The 27,780-nt window shown below is 39.0% G+C and overlaps 1 protein-coding gene across 1 annotated transcript; it reads right to left on the bottom strand.

Moving 5' to 3' along the window:
• Positions 1 to 1,534: 1,534 nt before the first annotated feature.
• Positions 1,535 to 27,780, bottom strand: LOC309485380 (integrin alpha-X-like). The gene is made up of 30 exons (XM_082152221.1): positions 27,672 to 27,780; positions 15,012 to 15,117; positions 14,305 to 14,408; positions 14,130 to 14,200; positions 12,982 to 13,096; positions 12,732 to 12,862; positions 12,407 to 12,552; positions 11,816 to 11,963; positions 11,345 to 11,495; positions 11,116 to 11,189; positions 10,158 to 10,275; positions 9,941 to 10,074; positions 9,673 to 9,819; positions 9,351 to 9,551; positions 9,046 to 9,179; positions 8,825 to 8,961; positions 6,935 to 7,086; positions 6,586 to 6,717; positions 6,002 to 6,075; positions 5,706 to 5,847; positions 5,441 to 5,539; positions 5,286 to 5,365; positions 5,056 to 5,142; positions 4,108 to 4,186; positions 3,877 to 3,972; positions 3,697 to 3,777; positions 3,492 to 3,602; positions 3,280 to 3,393; positions 2,173 to 2,283; positions 1,535 to 2,052 (listed from the first exon to the last, which is right to left on the bottom strand). Exons 1-30 carry the CDS (start codon positions 27,709 to 27,711, stop codon positions 1,972 to 1,974), a joined length of 3,396 nt encoding a protein of 1,131 aa, XP_082008347.1. The 5' UTR covers positions 27,712 to 27,780; the 3' UTR covers positions 1,535 to 1,971.

The raw sequence follows: 27,780 nt of genomic DNA, 5'->3' as shown, positions 1-27,780 counted from the left end.
GATGGATCGTTTTTGTGTTTGAATGTGTCATTTTGAGCAGAAAATTTACTCAAAATGTCACAAAATGGCAAGTTACTAATCCTGACAACAAAAGCAATGATAAAACAGTGTAAATACAGCTGGAAACCAGTGAAAAATGAACCTCATTAATTATTCAAGGTCCAGAGCATGATGGGAACCCCAGTATCAGAAAAGTTGAGTAATTTTTACCTAATTTTATTGAGTTGATATTTACGCTTTCATTTCTACTCGCTTGAATTAAGTGCTGATATGGAATTATTCTTGCCTGAACTAACTTTTTCATGTAAATTACATTGTTTTTTTTCAGTAGTATTTACTTCACCAAAAAATCTTTTTTTACAGTGTGGATGAACAAGTCCTGCCTTGCACTGAATACAGAGAAAACGGTCACAATGTATTTTTCAAACAAAAGAATTCAAAATGCTCTCCCAAATATCTATGTGGATAGTTACATGATCAAAAATGTGGAAGAAGTTAAATACCTAGGTGTGATCTTGGACCCTGTACTAAATTTTAAAAACCATGTTAAAAGGGTATGCCGTGTTTTGAAATTTAACATCGCTAACTTCCAGCACATCAGAAGCTCTTTATCATTGGAAGCAGCAAAATCATATTTTTCCAGGCAATGATTATATTGCATATATTGTACTGTATGTCATCATGGTCTCAAGCCAAACAATTCGTTTTAAACCCCCTTAGATCATTACATAATCAGGCCATGAAAATCCTCGATAAAAAGCCTCGGCGGTACCACCACTGCAATAAACTTGAAAAGTACAGTATACTAAGCTTTGACAACCTGATCAGGTATTCTGATATCCGTTTGGTTCACAAAATCCTTAATGATGCTGCCCCACCCCCTTTAAAAACATATGTACAGCTACGCTCTGAACTAACAAACAGTTGAGGTCTGTATCCAGGGGTGATTGCAATGTTCCCAAAAGAAAGTCTGCCTTCTCTCAATCAGCCTTTTCCTATAAAGCCATCAAAGAATGGAATGGGCTTCCAGACAATCTAAAGAACAATGCAGATTTTCACAGCTTCTCACGGGCAGTCAAAGATGGCTTTTAGACCACCAGTCCTGCTCACACTAAAAACACCAGACGGGTATCTGGCCATCAGATGATACCGACGTGGGTACCATTTGATGGCTTTTACACTGTATTGTGTTTTGTGTGTTATAAGAAAAGAAAAAAACAGAAAAAAACTGTTGCACTCCATATATTTAGCACTTTAGAACATTGCAACTAGCTAATTTTGCACACAAATTGGTAATTTGCACTTTATATTTGTATATTGTACCTTCTTTGTAAACTGCCTTTTTATATTGTATTAACCGTCTTTGTTATATAATTTTTATATGTTAATTGCCTTTGTTATGTAATTTTAACTCTGTTATGTAATTTTAATTGTGTAGGACTACAGATGGAAATTAGCATAGTGCTAAATCTGGTGCAACCATCTTTTTAATGTAACTGCACATTGTCCTGATATAAATAAACTAAACTATATATATATTCAAACCCAAATGTTTTTATTTCATACACAAATGAAGGGCATATAAATAAAGACACAAAAATAAGTGTAATGATCTTACCAACATTAAATGTCTTTTTTCTTTAATTCAAATTATGGAAATAATCTGCAAATAAAAAGCAAGTCTTGCAAAAAATCAACTATATATTTTATATTAAGCAGAAAGCAATAAAACATTTACAAAATATACCCAGTGCTAATCCCTATTATGAGAAAATGATTAAATGTGATAAAACATGCTATAAAATACTGTAATTGTTGAGCTCACTGATAAGATAATGATGAGTAGTGATATGAAGTAAAATTATATATGAATTAATGTCATATATTACAATGAAAAATGTGTCCACTTTTCATTTCTCATAAAATGTTCTAAATCAAGCCGGAATATTTTGCTACACTGAGGTGTTAAATTCATGTTTCATTCTCAAGCCCACATGCATCGCCCTGCGCCTCCTGCAGCATCTGCTTGTACTGGTTTTTGAAGAACCCAGCCTTGTAAAGAGAGAAAATATGCTGTAATAAACTGTACATGCTGTAAGCATTTAAACATATAGATTGTGTAGACAGGTGAAAGTGCCAGCGATTGAAACTGATGTTATGATGGTGATATACTTTATAGAGTGCCGCTGTGATGAGAGCCAGTAGCAGCAGTCCTCCTATTACTCCTCCAATGATCTCTTTGGTCAGGTTCACCTCCTCATACACCTCCACTTGAGTGTTAATCTACAAAGTGGAAAAATGTGAACAAGTGAATTTTAAAATGCAGTCAGAAGTGATCTCAGTGTAACAGGAAGTCCTCCTCCTTCCTCCGACACAGATGTTCCATGTCCAACAATAGAGACATGATTGTTTACTATGTACATTCTTTTGTTATAATGCATCGGTTTTAGTGTGTGTATGATCCACATCCCTGTCTCTTGTGTTGTTGTTGTAATTCGTTTTATAATGCTATGCACTACCATTAAAAAGTTTGGGATCAGTAAGATGTCTTTTTTAAGTTATTAATACTTTTATTTAGCAAGGATGCATTAAATTGATCAAAACTGACAGGAAAGACATTTATAATATTACAAAATATTTCTAATTCAAATAAATGCTGTTCTATTAAACTTTCTATTCGTCAAAGATTTCTGAAAAACATATGCAGTGGCACAAATGTTTTCAACTGATAATAATAAGAAATCTTGAGCAGAAAATCAGCATATAAAAATGATTTCTGAAGGATCATGTGACACTGAAGACTGGAGTAATGATGCTGAAAATTCAGCTTTGACGTCACAGGAATTAATTTTATTTTAAAATATAATAAAATAGAAAACTTTACTTTAAAATTTTAATAATATTTCAAAATATTACTCTGTTTACTGTATATTTGGTCAATTAAATGAAGTCTTGGGGAGCAGAAGAGACTTTCAAAAACATAAAAATATTCTTTCAGACCCCAGACTTTTGAACAGTAGTGTTAGCACTTTTGACTCAGTGGTATTTGCACAGGAAGTAGATCTGTGTGAAAGAATGTTGTAAGTGCAATTGTCAATATATTTGCAAGAAGCAAAAAGAGAAAAGTATGTGGTCTGAAAAAAAGAAAGAATCAGTCATAAATCAACAAATCATAAACTATAAACAGTAGACTGCCGTTATAGATTCCCTCAAACAGAGCACTGTTTTGAGAGCTCTTTTTACAGTCATTAGACTTGACATGAACGATCACTGAATCACCTGGGCAGACGGTGCAGTGTGTAGAGAATCAGAGGAAAAGAAAATGTATTTGCTCTTGTCATAATCCAGAGACGCTGAACTGACCAACTCAAAAACTGCAGCCTTGAGTCCAATCTGAGAGAGACACAGATCATGAAAATAAGAAATGATCAAACAGTTATGAATATATATGGTCTGTTCTGTGATATGAATTTGCTTTAAAAGTCAGATACCTGCTCAATCCATCCAGAGCTCACATTGCCAAATATATTATAGAGTTTCCTTTCATTCTTTGTGAGAGTGACGTCACAGCTGAACACGGCACACACCGCCACAGAGCAGTTCTGATGGAGCAATGGGGTCAATGCACAAAGAATATGAAATTATATTTCATGGATTTGTTTTTGTTCGATCAGGGAATGAAACTCAAACACTCACCAACACACGATCCTTTTTAATTACTTCCACAAAATCGGTTAAAAGCGGCCGTTCATCCCTCTGTTTCACACAGTCTGGAATCTAAAAGCACATACACAAGTGTTTGGTTGTTTTTTAATATGATAAATGTGAATCAATCTACAGTAGATGGGATTTTTCAGCACATTCATATATACATGCCTGTAGGTTATTGTCAGTCCAGATGATTTTATCTCCCAAAAGCACTGGTACTCTGATGAAAACTTCGAAATTTAATTCTCTAAAGTCATTTTCAACCTGACAGAGAGAAGGATATTAAAATTAAATTTTTGCCATGAAAAGACATTGATATAGAGAATAAGAAATCGGTCAGATAATGTTTATTTCATACATTTTTATGTTCATGGAAGTGTGTGAATGTCATTACAGTACCTTCAGTATCTGTTTGACTGGTCTTTCAAGATCAGGTTTCTGTGCAGTAAAATTAATGTGGAGGCTTGAATCTTCATGTCTTATTAAAATAAAGGGAAAATATGTCAGACAGCAATTTAAATCTTGTGTGTGTGTGCGTGTGTGCATGTGTGTGTGTACACTACTGGTCAAAAGTTTGAAATCATTAAGATTTTGTAATGTTTTTGAAAGAAGTCTCTTATGCTCAAGGCTGCATTTATTTGATCAAGAAAGAGTAATATTATGAAATATTTATGATGTCTTTAGTTCTCAGAACTGAAAGTTATTTATATAAATGCTAAATTTGGATAATTAAAAGAAAAAGATTTATGGACATGCAAATAAAATGCAAATAAAGACATTTTGGACCTCTTTACTATGGGACAGCCATTCATTCCTTAAGTTGTCTAATAAGATTGACCTGTTTGAACAATATTCCGGTTTTCTCATCAACACTGCATGTCGTCTGGCTTTTGAGTGAAGTTGCTGACTTACACTGCTTTCACTTCTCTTTTTCTTAAAGAGTACAAACAGAAGCAGCACAACTGTTTTCAACATTTCTGATTATCACCAATGTTTCTTGAGCAGTAAATCAGCTTTGCATCACAGGAATAAATTACATTTTAAATTACATTTTAAAATGTATTCACATAAAGAAAAGTTATTTTAAGTTGTAATAATATTTCACAATATTACTGTTTTACTGTTGTTTTGATCAAATAAATGCAGCCTTGTGAGCAGAAGATACATATTTAAAAAACATTACAAAAACGTAATGATTTTTCTAAAGCAAAAGCAATTGCAATTTCTGTATATGTTTTGCACCACAGATTTTACACTGGCCATCAAGTGGAAACTATGGCCACTGTTAAATCTGGGTGCTGAAGCAAACCCAGTTGAGAATGACTTTTAAAAAACAAGCGCACTAACCTTATTAAGGCAATGTAAATGGCAAATTTGACACCAATGCTTTTCTGTCTGGAAAGTTCACTGGTTAGAGAGTGTTCGTCATTCCCACTGTAAATAATGGAGGGTTTTGGTAAGTAGGAGCATTTCAGTTATCAGATTCTCATGTGAGCAACTACTTAACAGCTCATGGTTAAGTGATGCTCTTGTACACTTTGAGTAAACTCAAACAAACCCCAGAAATTATATAATACCTGTTGATCTTAGCGGTGAATGTCACACTTTCATCAAAGGTGCTTTCTTTATTGATGCTGTATGCAATATGAAACACAGCCTAGAAGTGGACACAGAGGAAATGATGAGTGCTTGAACAGAAAAACACACAGGACGATTTAAAAAGTGAGCTCACCTGAGTGTTTCCCTTTAGGATGGGTTTACTGATCTGGCAGGTGGTTTCTCCCAGTGGAACTCCTCGCTCAGCATCCAGAGACACACACTCCACTCTGCCCTGCTCATACAGAAAATGATGTGTAAATATTCATTCAATAACCAAAGCATAGAAAATTCAATGGCAATAAACATTCCACTTGCCTAAAAAAACTGCCTTTCAGTCAAATTGTACTTGATTCGTAGATGAATTGTGAGTCTCTTTAATAAAATCATCCTGGTCTCACCTGTTTAGATGTGATTCTCCTGTAGGAAAGTCCAAAGGGGTATTTGAGGGTGAAGAGAGTGTTGTATGAGTTTTCTCCTCTGTTCTCTACAAACACTGTCACGTTGAGCTCCTGCATTATCCCAACCTCTATGTTTGTAGATCTGAATCACAGAAACCAAAGAGAGATACTCACAGTTTAACAAGGATGATTCCATAACTTATCATTATTGTACCTCAATTTGTACTCTATTTCCACGTATTCATGTGCTGATCTTTAATCTAATACAGAAAAACTAATTGTAAATATTTGCTCACCCAGAGAAATTGAAATCCATCCTGAGGTCATCAACACAAATATCATCATGTCCACAGTTTATCTCAAAATCCAGCTGTGGAATGAGGTGAGATATTTACATATACAGTACATTCTCAAATCATATAAAACTGCATCACTGTATTGCACTAGCAATTCATATCTTTAGATGTGAAAAAGAGCCTAGTAAATTAAAAATAATTCTGAGTTGGATAGTTCCTCCAAAAAAACAACAAAAAAGAGAATTCTGTCATCATTTATTCACCCTCGTGTCATTCAAAATGACTTTCTGTAAGTCATCATTTACTCACCTAAAAGAAGATATTTTGAAGAATGTTTGAACTTGTCTTATTAAAGTCAATAAGGCCCAAAACAACACTGAACCTCTTTAACTTTCATTGAATGGACAAGCAAAGACATTTTTCTAAATATCTACTTTTGTGTTCAACAGAAGAAAGAAGGTCATACAAGTGACATGCAGTAGGCCTAAATGATGACAGAGGTTTCAGTTTTAGATGAGCTTTTCCTTTAATGTTACATCTGAATGATTAATACTTTAAAACAAACATTGGTTGCCATCTCTTACACTGTGGTCTGTGGTGGTCTTTATCGTTGGCAGGAGTATTGGCTTTATGTTTTGCAGTCTGGCAAGTGGCAGACCCTCAAATGTGAATGTTAACTGATTGGACAACGGATTCAGAGCGTCTTCTGAGAAAGCCTGAGTGGGCAAGAATAGATCAATGACATTCATTTACCCTAAAATCAGGATTTTCAGTATGTATTGCCACATTGTTGCATTGTTGAGATTGAATTATTCCCATTTCAATTTCATTAATAATTATGTCTTACAGCCAGAATAACTGATTTACTGTAGTATTCAAAAGAGTGAGATAGGAAAAAGTAATTGTCAAAAAGTGGTGATGTTTCAGACTTACATCTATAAAGAAACGATGACTTCTGCAAATTTCTGCTCCCAATCTAATATTCAACACATTACTGAGGAACCGGGTTTTGGGTGAGAAGTTTGCTCGATATTTCTGTCGCTTGGCATCCAGCATTATGGTGTAATTGATATTTGCGGATAGGTCTAGATAATGAACATAAAACAGTCTTACATATACATATATAAAAATTAATACATGGAAGAAATTCTTTTGCAGTTCAAACGTTTAGATTCTGTAAATAAAGATAGAATATTTATAAATGTCTAACATATTTATATAAATATATTTGCGTTCAAAAGTTTGAGAGTGGTAAGATTTTCAAGATTTAAGATTCAATTCAAGATTTTCAAAAATACAGTAAGTATTGTGAAATATTATAACAATTTAAAATAATTGTTTTATATTTAAATATATGTTCAAATGTAATTTATTCCTGTGATGCAGAGCTGAATTTTCTGCATCATTACTCCAGTCTTCAGTGTCACATGATCCTTCAGAAATTATTCTAATATGCTGATTTGCTGCTCAAGAAATATTTCCTATTATTATCAATGTTGAAAACTGTGGAATAAAAAAATATATTAAAAAAACTTACAGCACATTACAGTTTGTACACTTTACAGAATTTAAATGAATTCTCTCTCAGAGAGAGAGAGAAAAAAAAGCTTTTAAAGCTGTAGTTTGTGCTACCAGCAACATCAAATGGAATTAAAAAATAATAAGGCTGTTTTCAGACTGGTTTCCAGAACACTCCCCCTGGCTGCCATTGGTTGGTCCAACAAATAATTCCACCCCAAACTCACGCCATTGGTTGAGCCAAAGCTGCTAAGTTGGGCTAGTTGTGATTCTCAGAGAAAGGTTTTGAGAACACCACAGTGACAAAGAAAGTGTCCTTATTTATAGTTGTCTCTGCAGTTTGATGGCATTGGAGAAACACATTGGAAAATGTTAAAGGAACACTTCACCCATTTGCATTAAGCTTTGTATCATTAGAAACCCAGTCATATTTTTTAATGGTCGTGCATTATTCCCTCATTTTCCCCAGAGACGGGAGAAATACGGATTTCAGTGTTGCAGTTCCTGCTTATAATGATGTAAAAATCATAATTTTGCGTGATTCTAAGCAGGGAGTCCCATATCTTTGTAGAGGGGTTGAGACTACAAACACTCGTTCCTCATTTTTCCAGGGGGTAAGACCCACTCACGTTACAGACCTATTACAGATCAGTGGGTGGGTCTTCACTTACAGAAACTAAAAGCAATATCCACCATCTTGTCTGGAAGCTAAGCTAACAGGCGCTGTGAAGCCAGGTGTGAAGTTACGACAATGGCGGAAGGTACTCAATATGATATGGAAGAAGAGGATTTCGAAAGTCTGATGCTCGAATCAGATGTCTGTGGCTACCTTTACGAGCCCCAAGAAGACCTGCCTGTCGCTGACGAGGAGCCCGGACTGGCTCGAGCTGGGGCGGACTGGTGTTGCCTGTGCTCTCACTGTGTGCCAACGGACACAGAGATAAGAGTCCGTCTGCTGCAAAGAATTTCAACGATGCCAATTTCTCCTGGACAAAATCTCTGAATCAGACGAGGGCACGGACGTTTGTGTTGTGAACCATCCTAGTTTCTGGATTAGTGGAAGTGGCTTGCGGAGCTGTGCAATGTAGTGCATTGTGGGAGTTGTGGTCTTCCATACAAATGCGCCCTAAAGTTACTTTTTGTCTTTCCTCGGTCAAGAAGGCAACAAATAAAACAATTATGTTACATTTCGACTACATATATGACCCACTTTCAATAAAAATTAATGTTCCCACGGGTGAAATGCTCCTTTAACACTTCAACATTAACTACAACATAAAGGAATACTGCTAAATTTGGACAAACCTCTTATGATGTGTCTGTATGGACGCATGGTGAAACACACTCTCATGGTGTTTTCCACTGACTGGTCTGTTTCACTGGTTGGTATTTTGGTTGGGTTGTAAGTTACTTTGGTTTCCAATCGCATGATGGGTCTGGACCTGAAAGAGCCAAATATAACACATATGAATGATTATGGCTGATACACTGTATTTGTATATATATTTTAGTTCTTTATAAAAGACCTGAGAAGCAGAACTGCTCCCTTGGACCCAACAGCAATGTCAGGAAGGTTGTCTCGAGTCTGGTCTAGAGAAGACTGACTCAATGAAATCCCAAAGAACCGCAAACCTGGTCGCACAGATGATCCAGCAATCCTCTGTTTCATTCAAGAGGGAATAAAACAGATAACAAATATATTAGAGTCAATGAAGTGTGTCAAGGAAAAGTAATACAAGAAAGGTGAACCACGAGGCTGAATAAATTATGATAGAATTCATTTTTATGTGAACTATCACTTTAAGCCGCCACCAACCCTCGTCTTTTTCACCTGTGAGTATTTGGAAATGATCCCTCCATCTATCCCATTGAAGATGTAGATGCTGCCCTGTCCATCCTCCTCTAAAGGAGCTCCAACCAGCACATCCATGAAACCATCACCATTCAGATCTGCTGGACTGGCCAGAGAAGAGCCAAACCGACCCCTCTGACCTGCCATGCCCACCAGTGTATCCGAAAAAAATAAGTTTGCCTATGGAGAAATAACAGAGAGAGGAGACACAGGGTTAAACAGACACAAATGTGCATTTATTCACTTGATTAACTTTCTTTAAAAATTTTAGTCTTAATTGAATCTCCAAAAAAACACTGACCCGACGCGTGACGATGTAAACAAACACTAAGCCCTCTCGGTCAGACTCTATGTACGTTGGTGCCGATACCAAAAGTAGGTCTGTACTGGAGTCACTGTTCAAATCCACCACACACACCTCAGCTCCAAAATATGAGCCAATCTGAGGCTGAGAAAAGAGGAAGAGAAGCAATATAGTTACCATACAGCTATTCTGAGGTCATGTACTTTCACTCGCTTACATTAATTTGTGATGTGCTAATATTTTACATAAATTTGAGTGTTACAACCTTAGGAGGATCCAGTTGTTTTAAATCACTTCCATCAATTCTTGAAACAGTTACTTGTCCCTTATGCTTGTGTCTTGGTGCTCCCATGACTGCATACTTTGCTCTGGACATTGTTGCTATTGCCAAGGAATAACCTGTAAAGAAAATTGACTTAAAAAGTATTATGATGTTTTGACTGATTTATTTTTTACTTACACAATCGAAAAAGAGATCTCACCTAAATAACTGTCATGCTCTCTTCCAGCTTGAAAGACATCTGATTTATCATTTGGTTTGTAAAGCTGATATCCACCCTTCCACTGGAAAGCTCCCACTGCGGTCATTATCATATCTGTCTGAATGTAGATTACATTATAAGAATAAAGAGAAATATTTAAGAAATAATCTTTCCACATAAGTTTACAAGCATGCAAAATCTACAGTGTGTTTTTCATCGAGGTGGAAGAGTAGTTAAACATCAAAACAGCAAACGTCATGGATATCTATGCTTGCAACAAATGCTTTAAAAATAATTATAACTTGATTCATGAATGCAAACAGCTAGATTTGATCTGATGCAAGAGAACTTCCAGGTTACTTTTATAGCACTTTGCACAATACTTATGGTTTCAAAGCAGCTTTACTGTATTAAAGGTTTAGTTAGTTCACCCAAAAAGTTGTCCCAAAACTGTATGAGTTTCTTTCTTCTGTTGAACACAAAAGAAGATATTTTGAAGAAAGTCAGTAATCACACAGTTGACTGTAGCCATTGACTTCCATAATAGAAAAAAATACCATGGAAGTCAATGGGGCCCATTAACTTTTTTATTACCGACATTCTTCAAAATCTCTTCTTTTGTGTTCAACAGAAGAAAGAATACAGTTTTGGAACAACTTGAGGGTGAGTAAATAATGACAATATTAAATTATTTGGGTGAACTAACCCTTTAATGACAACATTAAGTAAATTGTTGTTCAATTAAATATAAACCTGAAAGTACATTTCAACGTAAAAATCTAAAATGACTATAGTAAAGTGTGAAAAGCATGGATAGCATGCAAAGACATGAATTAAACAGAACAGTAAAAAGAGCAATTCAACAGCTCCTAATTCATTTCAGTAAAACTATTTCTAACCCATGTATTTAATCTTTTTCATTAGTTTGGTGTCAAATAAGTGAAATACACAGAATTACATTTGATGTAAATGCTGCACTAAACCCGTCCTGTGCAAACTCCATTCGAGATGAATCTCCAGAGGTTTGGGTTCCTAGCAAATAAAAGCAGCAACAACACAGTTAACTATAAATGTATTATTTTAAATCAATCCATTGAACAAAGTAACTGTACTAACATGACAGCTGATAAATGTAAAATGTAAACATTCTCTCTGTCATTCATTTTTCATTCCCTCTGCAAACATACCTTCAATGGCAATAATGTTCTCTTTGAGTTTTTCACGAATACTTTCCAGCGCGTCGAAATTGTTTACTTTGAACACATGGTTATTGGTGGGTAAAGATGCAATGATTGCCAGCTCCCTTTTTGCTTTGTCAATAGCAAAAGCATTGCCCACCTAAGAAAAATTCAATAATTGTAACACTTCATCAATGTAATGATTTCAATAACGGTTTTTGATTTTTAATATTTTAATAACCCTCTTTTTTGATGAAGTAATTTTCCAATTTTGCACATTTTTACAATGGCCAGATCAGATCTTGTGTTTGTTCACCGAAAATTTCAAATCTCACAAAACTTTTTCAAGACAAATCACTTCAGCAAAGAATGCATGTTGATTTTGCCTAGCCATCTAGATCTGAATCAGTATAATCCCTTTTTGCACAACTAATATAGTAAAGTCTTTTTTAATTAAGCAGAAGCAAAATCAAGTCTTACCCCAATAGCATATCGTATTATATTTTTATCTTGTGCTAGTTGAACAGCTTCAGTCAACTTTGAATCAGTTGATTTACCATCCGTGATAACAACCAAAATTTTACTGGCTGATGGTCTTGCACCTCCTTTACTTACAAAAAGCTTGTTCCTATTGAAAATAAAATAAAATATGACAATATATTTAATCAACAATACAATTATGCAACTGTATAGGACATGTTTCTTATTAAGTTCTCATTGCTTGTCTTTGGAACCTTGTTCAAATTATGAAGTGCTGTAAAACCTTATGAAAACTCATAAAAAAGCAAAAGACTTGTAGTAGTACCGTATGTGTATCTATTTATTCCTGCATTTAATATCATGTGCTTTTTGCATGATTGCTCAGACATCTATCAGTTTTTCATTTGTATTATCTGTTTTTCTTTTTTTGGGGGTGGGTGGTTATATTTTTAAAATTAGGATGTGCTCCTCACATCTCACTAAATATCCTGTTAAATTCATCTTCACTTTAAGTCTCTCAGTCAGAAGTAATATTACTTTTAATGGCATAGATAAAAGAATTCCAATAAAATATCAGCAGTCATGTCTCACACAAGGTGTCTTATAGCTGTTGCGGTGTTTGTTCCTCCTCCCTGTTGAGATATCTTATTCACTGCATTTTCCCATGCAATGGCGTTTTTGACTTGTTGAAACTCGTAATGAATGACACATTGTGAAGAAAACTGTGCAATGGCAAACTGTAAGATAGATAGATAGATAGATAGATAGATAGATAGATAGATAGATAGATAGATAGATAGATAGATAGATAGATAGATAGATAGATAGATAGATTGATTTAGTGCCTGATGTGCTGAAAAATGGGGGTAAAAATCATGGACAAGCTAAATCATAATAAATGCATGGATTATCATACCTGTGTATCACGCTCTACAAAACTTTTGATCATTTCTATAACAAAAGCCTTCATCTTTTTAAAATCCAGATCATTTACACTTCCAGATCCATCCATTAAAAAAGCAATATCAATTTGTGATGTTGGGCATTCTGAAGTTGGAGAAATGAATAATTGCATCATATATTCATTTAATCTGAATAATCATGTAATACAGTATATACAGTATGAAGAAGACTTGCTTGGATTTGGTAGAATGCCATACATTTACCTCTCAGAGTCGTTGGCACAGATCTGCTCACAACATTATCTGGACTGATTGTAAAGCACATGCCGTTGTAAGTGGTTAAACCATCACAGGTCTTAGGTATGGTTGGACCACAAACCTGAGAGAAATTAAGATTTTATTTTCAAAATGACACTCTATTCTGGACTTTAGTGTAACATTTGAAGCTTTACACTATGAAAATTTGTCAAATCTAATATTAATCAATTATTTTGGACATCTTTTAGATTGACTGCAAATTGTAGGTTCAAATGTAACATTAATTCAAATTATACAAATATATAAATGCACCAAATCTTGCATTTGTCTTCCATGCTTCTGCAGTCAAATTGTTATTGTATAATATTTTTAGGATATGATAGCATTTTTAGGATATCAAAATATAGTTTCTCTAAGCATTATTAAGATTTTTTATTCTCACAAAAATAGGGATTTAAGGGGTCATGAATTGAGAAATCAAATTTTCCTTGATCTTCATGTACAGTCAGATGTTCTTTGTCTCAAAATCGTTTATTGCTGTTTATGTGTCAGTAAATCGAGCCAGTGTCTAAACGATCAACTTGACATGATTTCTCTAAGTAGCATGAAAATAATCTGTTATTTTAATTGTGATTAAATTATACACTCCCTTTCTAATCGCTGGGGCTGTCAATCCCACAGCACGAGTTCTGGACTCTTAAACTCACGTTATAATCAATGACACCATCTACACTGCACAATGAAAAATCTATTGTGTTTGCACTGTTAGTTATAATGAAATAATTCATGAGAGCACAAAAATCGTGCTGTAATGACGAGATCACTGCATTCATGAGCTCAACAGACATCGGCTGTCATCGGCTACAGTGTTTATCACTGCAACCTTTCATGTAAATATAATACTATAATCAACACTTTTCACTATTAGTTAATCTCGACAGCTGTAATGGTAAAAACGTAGTAAAAGATTTTGAGAGAGTTCCATATGTAATACTTATTTCATATGCAAAGATGTTAGCCAATCATAAGAGTGGGCGTTTACACTGAAGTCTCACGGCAGACACGCCCCTTAAAACAGAGCGTTCAAATCAGAGGTAAAATATAAACATAAAAAAAAATTAAAAGTCATGACCCCTTTAAAATATGACACTTACCACTGCTCTTGAAGACTGAGGATCTAGAGACATTGAAAGTCCAAGGGACATGTTGACAGCCTCATTGGTGACTGTTGAATAAAAAGTGATTTTTTTTTAAAAGAAATACTATCACGGATAATAAAACAAGTATATTTTAATACATACATGAAAGCATAAATTACAAACAAAGTACCGGTAATGGGCAGTGGAATGCAGTTTTCTTCAGTGACAGCACAACGATAAATTTGTCCTCTTTGAGTTAGACTGTGTTGTATTAAAGGATCACTCACAAGTAGACTATGGAAGAAGACAGGAGAATAAGAGAACATGTTAAAAAAGGAGACATCTGTGGTGTTCCTGGTTGGGTGTGCTGTTTCAGTATGATGCAAAAACCTCTGATCGTATAAAAAAAAAAAAAAAAATGGACATCAGCATAGTTTTAAGATATTTTTAGTTAAGTTTTGCTAAATGTTTTTACATTACAGAAAATCATAGAAAGGGGAAATTAGAATTACTGGCAAAGCATTAGGTGGAATTCAAAAACTTATGAAACTGTATAAATTTCAAAAACATTTTGTAACTGGACCAGAACCGTCAGCAGTAGCTGTAAAAAAAAATTACATTTAGAAGTTGTCAAATGTCTACAGCATGACCTACTGTACATTACAGTTACTAATGTAGTTAAAATTACTTTTAAAGTTGATACATTTTAAATGTACTAAACAGCAACTTCAACATTAATAATTTTGAATAATGTTACAGCTATTAAGGATTTTAATTAGTTAATATCCATATCTTTCCTGCATTCAAATATTCAAAGTAATTATTAAAGTACTTGTTTTCAACAGCCTCAGCTTAAATGGCCGACGGTTGAGTGGTCTGTAACACTGGTGAGCTCACCTTGAACCTTTCTGTATCACTTTATAGCCAAAGCCGCTGTTTGCATTGTTTGTAAAGTACTTCCAGGTCACAGGATCAATGTTGAAGGCCATTAATGACTGACATACTAACATGTAAAAGAAAGGAAAATGACATGCCTTTAAATGCCTCGTAATCTTGAGTGTGATTAAAAGCAATGCATCACTCTTAACCCTGTAAAGCCTAAGATATGAAATAATAGTCAAATTTTCGATTAAAACAATTGTGAAATGGAACAGTTTATTGAAACTTTGGACAAAATCAAAAAAACTAACACTCAACAAAAAATACATATGCAACTTGTTTTTTGTTTGTTTATTTTACTTTTATGGCTCATATAGTATGATGTGGCCTAGTAAAAATATGGATTTTATTTTATCTTATTCAGAGGCAAAAATATGCAATTTGGTACAGGTATTATTTATATGGTCAAAACGTAAGATGGAATTCTGATAGCTTGTAATGTAAAACAATAAGATCTTTATAACAGACCTACATAACATGCGTATAAATATCACTTATCACTCATCAACCAATAATATGTCTTTAAATGCTAGTAATTGTAGGAGAAATGTATAATGCAATGAAATACACTGATGATTGAGAAGAAAAAGAAAATCCTCAGATGGATCATATTTGATGCACGTATTTCAGTGTGTCTGGACAATCAAGTAAACTTAAGTTGCTTCAGTCCAGTAAATGTTCATCTTTAAATATAAAATAGAAATAGTACTAACATTATAAAATTCATTATTGCTTTTACTTTCTAAAAATCCAGCCTGGTCTCATTGTTAATACGTAGGTATTAATATGTAATTTTCAAAGATAGAAAACGTATGATCAGGGGTGTAAATTTCATCTAAATGTTGGGGGGGACAATTAACATAACATTCCTCAAGAGCAATTTTTGAAGGGGACACCAATAATACAGGCAAACTTGTACTTTCTATGGATATGTGTAGTACACAGAGGAAAGCCTTACTACTATTATTAGTGTAGTAGCTAGCATGGAGACCGTGCCATTATCCTTCTTCTCAAAGTTTCTCTCTGGTTCATTGAAAAAGCTGACTAAATTTACCAAAATATTCTTAATTGGTGTGCGAAATTGACAAAAAATTATCTCTATATTTTCAGGGATTTTATCGATAACGATAATTATAGACAATATTTTGCTGAGTGTGTTATTGTGCTGGGAACTTGGCATGTTTAGGACTGCCAAGGACAGCCGACTCCTAAAGTTTTTGATATTCTTCAGTGACAGAAATCATTTTTCCAATACGTTTCAATAGATTTTTTACCTTTATAAATGTATTTTGAAACCTAATGATATGCATGCATCATCTTTTGTGTCAATTTCATACATTTAATTAAATTTAATTATAATAATAAGACACAATAGGGCTGTTACCAATCAAATTAAATAAGTATCAACAAAATCTTTGCAATGGAGAGGAAACACAGAAGCTGCATTTGAAATGGCATTTAGATGCTTTTACGCAGACATAAATAATGTTTTGTTTAAAACATAAAACATTGAATATTGATATATAAAATGATTTAAAACATGAAAAGATACTTTAAATGTGAAATTAAAACCGCCAGTAGGTGGCAGCAATTCATCGTTAATGAGTGAGTCATTGAGATTCAACTGATTCGTTCAAAAAGCTGATTCATAATTCAGTAAGGAAATACCTCGTGTGTTTCTCAGAGACGCAAGTAAAGTGCTATGGCTTAGTTTTCAACTATTTTCGTTGGCGAAATAGAGTTAAAACAGGCAATATGGTGTCTAAAAGTAAGCTTTTCATTTATCAATTTATTAAATCACATTTATTACCATGTTAATATCTGGAGAAAAACTGCACTTTGTGTGATATTATATTATATTAACTATATTAAATTATATAAACTGACTAAATCACACAGGGAAAGTGTGAAAATCTAAATGCGCACCGCACCTCTAATCTACAAGACTGTATGCGTACACTCTATGGGTGTGTGTGACGGAACGGTTTTAAACAAGCTAGTAAACGCACAGACTGTATAAAACAAGGTTATAATTGCCAACATAGCGAGGCGGACTACATCGGTGACAAAAGTACATTGGATATAATAAACATTTTGTCATGATTTATTAATGACGCAGCATAATCTGTATTAAAGAAAAAATTATCACTTCATCCGAGGTTTAAAGTGAATAAAATAGCCTTGACTTACTGGAGTTTCACAACTGAAAAACTTTGTTCTCTCCCACTATGTTTGTGATGAGGTAAAAGGGGAGCAGGCAGTGGACCAAAGCACTGAGGCAAGGGATCAAGGGGGACTCAAAATGTTATAACGTTTTTTTGTTGTTGCCCCGTTTGAATTTTTTTTGTTTTACTACTTAAACAATTATTTTAAGTATATATCATCATATTATTTACAATACACATATTTTAATTATATTTTTAGGAGGGGACAACCCTCAGATAGGGGGGGTCCAGACCCCCCGACCCCCCCGTGATTTCCGCCTCTGCGTATGATGGACAGATGGATAGATGCTGAAACGTATGATATGGACGTACAGTGAGGAAAATAAGTATTTGAACACCCTGCTATTTTGCAAGTTCTCCCACTTGGAAATCATGGAGGGGTCTGAAATTGTCATCGTAGGTGCATGTCCACTGTGAGAGACATAATCTAAAAAAAAATAATAATCCAGAAATCACAATGTATGATTTTTTAACTATTTATTTGTATGATACAGCTGCAAATAAGTATTTGAACACCTGTCTATCAGCTAGAATTCTGACCCTCAAAGACCTGTTAGTCTGTTAGGCACGGCACGGAAGGTTCCCCTGCTTAAACCAGCACATGTCAAGGCCCGTCTTAAGTTTGCCAATGACCATTTGGATGATCCAGAGGAGTCATAGGAAAAAGTCATGTGGTCAGATGAGACCAAAATAGAACTTTTTGGTCATAATTCCACTAAACGTGTTTGGAGGAAGAAGAATGATGAGTACCATCCCAAGAACACCATCCCTACTGTGAAGCATGGGGGTAGTAGCATCATGCTTTGGGGGTGTTTTTCTGCACATGGGACAGGGCGACTGCACTGTATTAAGGAGAGGATGACCGGGGCCATGTATTGCAAGATTTTGGAGAACAACCTCCTTCCCTCAGTTAGAGCATTGAAGATGGGTCGAGGCTAGGTCTTCCAACATGACAATGACCCGAAGCACACAGCCAGGATAACCAAGGAGTGGCTCTGTAAGAAGCATATCAAGGTTCTGGCGTGGCCTAGCCAGTCTCCAGACCTAAACCCAATAGAGAATCTTTGGAGGGAGCTCAAACTCCGTGTTTCTCAGCGACAGCCCAGAAACCTGACTGATCTAGAGAAGATCTGTGTGGAGGAGTGGGCCAAAATCCCTCCTGCAGTGTGTGCAAACCTGGTGAAAAACTACAGGAAACGTTTGACCTCTGTAATTGCTACTGTACCAAATATTAACATTGATTTTCTCAGGTGTTCAAATACTTATTTGCAGCTGTATCATACAAATAAATAGTTTTAAAAATCATACATTGTGATTTCTGGATTTTTTTTTTTTTTTAGATTATGTCTCTCACAGTGGACATGCACCTACGATGACAATTTCAGACCCCTCCATGATTTCTAAGTGGGAGAACTTGCAAAATAGCAGGGTGTTCAAATACTTATTTTCCTCACTGTATCTGCAACAATTAAACGTAACATTATTACGTTTTTACAGCTACAAAACGTTAAATATTTACGAATCTTTCATATCATTAAGATATCTGTATAATTTACCTTTTACCGTTTTATAGATAAATGGAAGATCCCTTAACCGTACTCCCAACCTAAACATAACGTTACCCATTTTTATACTGAATATAAAAAGGATAAAACGTACAGAGTGTAGGGAAATGGCAATTTTATTAACAATATAGCATTAAAATATATTTTTTAGCAGCTAATCCTACTCCTACCCTGTTGTGTTGAGAAGCATACAATATTTGATGTTCAATTCATAGTAATTGCTTACTTTAACACAGTAATGTGGAACTGCACCACTAGGAGCTCTAGTGAGGGATTGTGTTGAGTAGTGCGATGAAGAAGAATAAAGTTTGGTATGTGAGTTGTACACAGGGGGGCAGTGTTTCATATTATTTTGAAGTTTCCCCGGGCGCCGCCATTGGCTAGCGGACCATCACCTGCTGTTAGCATCCCATTGACTCCCATTCATTTTGGCGTCACTTTGACAGCGAATAACTTTACATCTGAGGCGTTTAAAGACTCCATTTGTCCATTATTTATTTCTAAAGAAACACGAAAATTTATAAAAGGCTCCATTACCTTGTATCTTACGTTATGGCCCCGTAGAAGCAGTTTTTGTAAAAATAGTCTAACGATTGCGTCATAACACGCGACTCTCTGTCGCACAGTAGAGAGATTACCGTATGGACAGGAGGAGAAGCTCACGGGCAATCGGGGGGACGTGGAGGCAAAATGACAAAGTAATTAATAAGAATACTTTTCTCCTAGTTTCTCCTGCTTCTAGCTCATAGACAGCTCCTACTCACGATCTCCGTCTCTGCAAGTTTCGGAAGGGAATGATTCAGATTTCTCTTGGTACAGCTACTAGTAGATAGACGGGTTGCTCACGTCACATCTACGTCGTCAAGCTCAGTTTGAGTCTGCCCAGTACGCTCGACCATCAGGAAGTGAGCGCTTCTAATTGACTTCACTTGTCTCTGTTGAATCCAATGGGGTCGCTGTGTCCAGTTTATATACTGTCTATGGTTGTACACCGCATGGAGTGTGTTCTGTTTTAAGTGTGAAAATACCACATACCCCTAAACCTACCCATAACAATTTCTTAAAACTACATAGGCTACAATTATGAAGAAAAACAACATATGTGTAATCACAATAATTTATTTATTGCGAAAATGTCAAAACCGGTACCAAAAGTAGTTCACATGACGATGTGTTGCAGTCACAGTCCTCTCTTTCAGTATATAATAGTTTTGAATGAGGTACAGAGCAGAATTTAAGTTAATAATCCATGAAAATGCTAATCCGGCTTCGCTCTGTGAGAAGGTGCGCGCTTCTCCATTTCAAATGTAGTTTACCGACTGAAATACGGCATGTCGCAATCTGTGACGAACATAGACGAACAGGCGAGAGCCAATGAGCATTTGATATCACTGCCGTAAAACATGTCGTAACGCTTCTTGAGGGCGCAATTTTTTAATTTGAATTCATCACGAGCGCGGGATTTGACAGTTACGGACTGCGCTGCTGTCGAATGGAGATGAAGATCACTCACTGGATAAAGGGCTGAATTTGGATCTCTTTCTTGCAAACGTATGGATTCTAAAGATTTTGATTATATCAAGTATAATGAAATTGATGTCTTTTGTGAATTTATGTTGGGTTTTGGTGTATTATTGTTCTATTGGAGAAAACGCATTTTATGTCTCACTGTAAATAAACTAAATATTAAAATGGTTAAACGATTAAATAAGGTATTTTTTTAAGGTTTTAAAGTGTATTCTTGTTTAACTGCATGTAGGCTAATCCTCCGAAACGAGTTTGCAGCAGAAGGCACGAACAGAGCGAAATTTTATTAGTCTATTTCTTGAGTAAACTGCATAAATGCGACTGAAACCGTAATTGATAAGACATTTGAATGCAATAGAGTCAAAACATTAATGCCACGATTTTAATATGCATAAATAAGGCTGATACATACAAATATGTACGTCGGTAGAGTTGTTCATACGTAAATAATTTACGTTTTTGTGCTGTTAATACGTAAACATTTTACGTTTTAGTGCTGTAAATACGTCAGTATTATACGTTTCTGTGTAAAACGTACTCGGTTACTAACGTAACCTCGGTTCTCTCTAGAGAGGAAACGAGTACTGCGTAAATCTTACGCTAGGGGAAAATCTCTTTTCCGCGAGATACTGAAGCCAAAAAATTATCCTTAATTTTGAAATAATGTAAAACGCGTTGCGGCAGCATGCAGACACAGGCGAGACGGCTTGTGCGCCTATTGGCTGCCCTGCGGCAACTGCAGCAGCCTATCGATAAGGCCCACTCGTGACGTCAGCTCCAATGGGGGCGCTTCGCGCCCAATACGTCACGTCCCGCCAGAATGGGCGTGGTCTAGGGCTATAAACATAGCTTCGAGAGGCTAGCTCACTGGTTTTTCATCGCCGAAGCGAACCAGAGCGTGTGCAGGCACGGCAAGATACGCAGTACTCGTTTCCTCTCTAGAGAGAACCGAGGTTACGTTAGTAACCGAGTACGTTCTCTTACGAGAGGTACTCTCGTACTGCGTAAATCTTACGCTAGGGGAAACAGTGTAAAACGCCGTGCATGCTAAGATCCAGCACCAAAGTCCCAAGGGCAAGTGCCCGGGCTCATATAGTACATGATCATAATGGACTCACAGAGAGCCCAGGAAAGAGTGGCTAGAATAGCATCATTCCTGTAATAATATAACATCTTATAAGGAGCAGTTATACTGATGATGTGTCGTACAGTCAGGGCGACCCCCGGCCTGGACTGACGAATATAGTGGGTCTTACACACTGCCCATAGAGCTGCGCGATCCAACAGCGAGCATTTGCTCAAGCAGTTTCAGTATTCTGGCCCGAACACATCAGGGCAGACAGTACCGATTTTAGACCGAAAGCAGCTTAGCCTGCAAGGCGGGAACCTCTAGGTTATAAAACCTTATAAATGTAGACGGGGAGGCCCAGCCTGCCGCCATACAGATATCTTGCAAGGCAATCCCACTAGACCAAGCCCACGACGAGGCCACGTCTCCCGTGGAGTGTGCTCTGACTCCAAATGGGCACTGTAAGCCCTTAGAGGTATAAGCCAGCGCTATAGCATCAACTATCCAACTGGATAGGCTCTGTTTCGACACGGCAAGTCCCTTAGAACGTCCGTAGAGTGAAAACAAAGAGCTGCTCTGTCTGTCTGAAAACAGACGTGCGAGACACATAAGCTCTTAATGCTCTGACTGGGCAAAGGAAGCTTGCGTCTCCTTCCTCGTCAGAGACCGGTAAGGCTGACAGGGAATGACCTGCGCCCTAAACGGTGTGTTGAGGGATTTTGGAACATAACCGTGCTTAGGTTTGAGTATAACTCTTGAGTCATTAGGCCCAAACTCCATACACGTCGCGCTTACTGAGAGCGCGTGTAAGTCCCCTGTGCGCTTCACTGAAGCGAGAGCCAGAAGAAACACTGTCTTGAAAGACAGGTGTTAAAGATCAATCGTCTGTAAAGGCTCGAATGGGTCACCTTTCATGGCTTCCAGCACTGTAGAAAGGTTCCATACAGGGACTGAGGGAGGCCTGGGAGGATTCAGTCTCTTAGCTCCTCTAAGGAAGACGATGACTAAATCGTTCCTTCCTACTGACTGACCCAGCGTTGTTTTTGAGAACGCTGCTATGGCCGCCACATACACTTTGAGCGTGGAAGGGGTCCTGCCCTTGTCCAACAGCTCTTGTAGGAAGGAGAGAACCTCCGTCACCCCACAGTCTAGGGGCGACACGCCACGAGCTGTGCATCAGCTGGAGAACACTGACCATTTCGAGGAATAGAGACATCGCATAGACGGAGCTCTAGCCTGCGTGATCGTGTTTAACACTCCGCTTGGGGAGGTCAGCGGGTACCCGTTGATGGCCCAAACATGAAGGGACCACAGCTCTGGGCGCGGATGCCAAAACGAGCCCTTGGCCTGAGAGAGGAGGTCCCTCCTCACTGGCACTGGCCATGGGGCAGTGCTTGCTAGCTGCATCAGAACTGGGAACCAGGGTTGGTTTTTCCAGAACGGCGCTACGAGTAGCACTGAGCATCCTTCTCTGATCCGTTCTATCACCTGAGGCAGGAGAAAGACGGGAGGAAAGGCATAGAGCGGGCGGCGGGGCCATACGTGAGCCAGCGCGTCCCTGCTCTTGGAGAAAAATTCCAGACAGTGAGCGTTTTCTTGAGACGCGAACAGGTCTACTTCCGCTCTGCCGAATTTCTTCCACAGCAGCTGGACTGTCTGTGGGTGTAGAGGCCATTCGCCTGTCGGAACATTGTTTCTGGACAGTCTGTCCGGTCCTACGTTCAGGAGCCCTGGCACATGCGCTGCTCTCGGTGAGAGCAGGTTGCGCTGAGCCCACACCAGGAGGCGTTCTGTCAGCCTGTGCAGGTTTCGGGACCTGAGGCCGCCCTGGCGATTTATGTAGGACACTACTGACATGTTGTCCGAGCGGACCAGGACGTGGTGTCCTCGTATTTAGGGACAAAAACGCGTCAGTGCGTTGTCTACTGCCAACATTTCGAGGCAGTTTATGTGTAGAAGCTTCTCCCGTTCTGACCATTGGCCGAAGAACGGTCTGCCCTTGAGCAGTGCTCCCCATCCCAAGGTGGAGGCGTCCGTAGACACTACCTTCACACTCGAGGAAGTCCCCAGGCTAACACCTGATTGGTACAAGTCGTTTGCTTTCCCAGGTTTCAGAGCTGCGATGCATTTCTGATTGACCTTGAGACGAAGCAGACCGGAAGCCCACGCTCGGCACGGTACTCGCGCTTTCAGCCAGAACTGTAGCGGGCGCATGCGAAGCAAGCGCAACTGAAGTACTGATGATGCTGAGGCCATGAGACCTAGCATCCTCTGAAATTTCTTGAGCGGGACAGATGCGCCGCAGCGGAAAGAGCTCGCTGCGCGCTGAATGTCTAGTACGCGCTCTGGTGACAGTCGCGCTATCATAGACAGCGAGTCCAGTTCTGTGCCCAGAAAAGATATTATCTGTCTGGGAGACAGAGAACTCTTCGCCCAATTGACCCAGATTCTCGAGGTGATCGAGCAAAATGGTCCTGTGCTCTATGAGCACCGAGTGAGATTGAGCTAGAATCAGCCAATCGTCCAAGTAGTTCAATACTCGCATGCCCTGTAGTCTGAGGGGTGCGAGCGGCTAGAGACAAGCCGAACGGTAGGACTGAGCACTGATATGCCTGGCCCTCGAAGGCGAATCTCAAACGTCGCCTGTGACGTGACGCTATTTGTATTTGAAAATATGCGTCTTTCAGATCTATTGACACAAACCAATCTCCTCGGCGAATGTGCATGAGGGTTTTTCTGGTCGTGAGCATTCCGAACTGTTGCTTCGCAAGCACTCTGTTCAGTTGCCTTAGATCTAGTATGGGTCTGAGACCCCCGTCTTTTTTCAGTACCAGGAAGTATCTGCTGTATAGCCCTCCTTCACTCTGAGCTTGAGATAAAGGCTCTATGGCCCCTTTGCTCAACAGTTTCAAAATTTCGGCTCGAAGTAGGTGGTGCTACTTCTGTTTTTACCGTAGCTTCGACGCGCGTCACATAGCGGCGAGGGCGTCGGCGAAACTGTAGCGAATAGCCTCTTTCTATAATGTCTAGCACCCACTTCAAAACCCCCGGGTAGCCTTGCCCATGCATCTGCACGAATGGCTAGGGGCTGAATGCGGAGCGCGCTCTGGTCGCTCAGCGACAGAGGGGCTTCGGTGTGCTGTAACATAAGCGTCGCGCTTCGAGGCAGGGGGCGCGCTGATAACAGCGGGCAGATTGCCCGCGCTCGACTCCTTTGCGGTGGTCAACCGAGAGGGGAGGGCTGGGCGAGTCCCGTAGGACCTGTCATGTCTATGTGTGAATGTGGGCGCGGGATAGCGGGCACATTTACAACACTGAGAGCATTGTCCGCCTGAGCAGAGCGAATGCACGTTGGTTTTGTTTTTACAGAAACCTTGAGATATGCGGAACGTAGTGTTTGTGGGCACTGGGCAGTGGGCACATTTACCACGTTTAATGCGCAATCGACCTGGGTCGATTTCATGTGCGCGAGCCCTGTGTGACGGGCTGTGTTTGTGTGTAGGAATTTCGTCTACATTCGTAACACCATCGGCCGTGGCCGGGACACCAGAAAATACACTCTTATGGGATTTATCTGGGTAGCCGTAAAAGCGGCGTTTGTGTGCAGGCAAGCGGGCTATTTCGCCGACTTGTTTACTGCAGAATACACTGGAACAGTCGCATTTACTGGAACTGAACGAGCGAGAAGTTGCCATAGAAACAGAAAGCGTCAACATGCTGGCGTTTGTTTGCAGGCGTGCGTGTATTACAGCAGGCTTGTTCACTGCAATATTGACATTTCCAGTCGTCTGAACTTCAAAGGCGGAAACCATAGAAACAGAGTTTGGGTGCAGGCGAACGGGTTGTACCACGCGCTCGTTGGCTGCAAAATACACATCTGCAGTCGCCTTTTCAGGGAACTGCCAGAGCGAGAATTGACGGCAAAAAGTGTGTTTTGCCGGTAGACCCGGGATTCGATCGCGGGTCTCTCGCGTGAAAATCTGACGATCTACCACTGGACCACAGAGGAAGACACATAGACATTCAGTAGCGCGAGTATTATCAAAGAGCGTCAACATGCTGGCGTTTGTTTGCAGGCGTGCGTGCAAAACAACAGGCTGGCTCACTGCAATATTGACATTTCCAGTCACCTGAACTTAAGAGGGGAATGAGAAATGTGTCAGGAGTGGAGGTCGGCCCGGCCGCAGCGGGGCTAAAAACACCCTTTTCTCCTTTCGCCAGTGACGCACGGGAACCATAGAAACGGTGTTTGGGTGCAGGCGAGCGGGTTGTACAGCGCGCTCGTTGGCTGCAAAATGCACATCTGCAGTCGCCTTTCAGGGAACTGACAGAGCGAAGCATTGGCGGCATAATATATCTGCCGTTAGACCGGGATTCGAACCCCGGTCCCTCGTGCGAAAAACCTAAGATTCCGCCACTGAGCCACAGGGGGGGAACACAAAGGTGTATAGATGCATGAGCATATAAGAGAGCGTCAACATGTTTTCTTCGGCGTTTGCTTGCAAGCGTGCGTGTTACAACAGGCTCGTTTGCTGCAATATTGATATTTCCAGTCGCCTAATCAGGGAACTGAGTTGTCTTTTCGCCGGTGAGTGACGCGTGAATGGGGCGCAAGGGCAGGGTAGCTTTCTTGTAACGTAAAGAAAAACTAACCCCGATCGCTTCCAGCCTCCCTTGTGAACGGCGCAGTTTGCGCGGCTCGAACAGAGGGAGAGAGAAAGCTAGCCCCGTGACCGTCCGCTCCTGACATCCCCTGTGAACGGCGCGGTTTGCGCGGCTCGAACAGAGGGAGAGCAGGTATCATCCCCCAAGCAGGCAAGGCAAGCGGGCGCACCGGCGAGCTTTGCGGGTTGGGGGGGGCGGAGGAGCAGTCTCGGAGAAGGATGCCAGGTGAGTCCTCAGAGTCACCAGGCAGTAACTGGCTCGCAGTGAGGGCGGTCGCCGTCAGCGAGCGCGAGCGCGAGAGCTGCGTGATCCTCAGGAAAGGGGCGTCTTGAAAAAGACGCCCGGCTCTTTTAGTGCAATGAGAGTGTGTGTCGCGGCGGCGAGCACACACACATACACAAAACACAGTAGCAGAGAAAGGATATAACGCCGGATAGCGCAGCAGGAAGGCGACTGAAGGCGGCGCGGCCAGCGGCTTCAGAGTGTCGACTCGTCCCGCTGAAAGGCTTTTTCAGACGGCGCGGCTTCTCTCCGGATCCAGCGATGCGAGAGCTTCGCTGAAGAGATGAAAAATCAGTGAGCTAGCCTCTCGAAGCTATGTTTATAGCCCTAGACCACGCCCATTCTGGCGGGACGTGACGTATTGGGCGCGAAGCGCCCCCATTGGAGCTGACGTCACGAGTGGGCCTTATCGATAGGCTGCTGCAGTTGCGGCAGGGCAGCCAATAGGCGCACAAGCCGTCTCGCCTGTGTCTGCATGCTGCCGCAACGCGTTTTACATTATTTCAAAATTAAGGATAATTTTTTGGCTTCAGTATCTCGCGGAAAAGAGATTTTCCCCTAGCGTAAGATTTAAGCAGTACGAGAGTACCTCTCGTAAGAGAACGTAAGTAAATGTACGTATGGTAGAAATACAATTTACTGTAGGGGTAAAATCTTTGCGTGGCAGGGGGAGCTGCCACTCGACCAGTCACGGATATATGCGCATGCCACTCGACCAGTCACGTAGTGTGTGAAAGCAGAATTAGACTGAGAGGGGCTTTTAGAGAAGGAAGTGCATACTTGTTGCAATTTATTCTTGCATTAAAAGGACAGTTTTTCATCCTCATCCATTTAATATCTGCTCATATGCTCCTACTTTAGAAAGATGGTCATAGTTTTGAACTTATGAGGTCCAAAAATTAGATGTCTACCCTATTTTTTTTTATGATCAACAAGAATGTAAATCTACAGTAAAATTAAAACTGAAAGAGCTTTAAACCTAATTCCTACAATGATATATTGTGTTTTTTTTAAATAACTCATTATCTATTCATGTACAACATGATTATTTCAATTCATTTCACAGCTATAATTTGAACAAATTTAGACTATAAAGAGAATTTAAAGGCAATTTTACATGGTGAGATGATGATAAAATCATATTGCCATTCACTGCTTTCAAATCGTACAAAAGGGAGCAAAAAGATTTACAAAAGAGTGTAAATAGGCAGCTAGTGAGGTAACGATGGTGTGTACAAAATAACTAGGCTAATAAAAGACAGAATAAAATAAATAAATATCTTACCACAAAAGATGCATAATTTGATACAGAAGTTCTGGTCCATAATATCATCTCAAGTGTATATATAGAGGATGCCTGAGGTGAGACAGTCAAGGAAATAAATGAAAGCGAA

The sequence above is a fragment of the Leuciscus leuciscus genome, assembly GCF_965113295.1.
Source record: "Leuciscus leuciscus genome assembly, chromosome: 21".
Classification (NCBI taxonomy): domain Eukaryota; kingdom Metazoa; phylum Chordata; class Actinopteri; order Cypriniformes; family Leuciscidae; genus Leuciscus; species Leuciscus leuciscus.
Note: the sequence above shows the minus strand (reverse complement) of the source record. Positions and strands in the feature narration are given on the sequence as shown.

Bases quoted from the DNA above. Each gene is read 5' to 3' on its own strand.
- LOC309485380 (XM_082152221.1), bottom strand. From the start codon at position 27,711: ATGGACCAGAACTTCTGTATCAAATTATGCATCTTTTGTG. The intron at 12,863-12,981 runs GTAAATGTATGG...CTCCAACTTCAG, and splicing joins TGTGCCAACGACTCTGAGAG to AATGCCCAACATCACAAATT. The intron at 5,143-5,285 runs GTATTATATAAT...CATTATTTACAG, and splicing joins TTCACCGCTAAGATCAACAG to TGGGAATGACGAACACTCTC.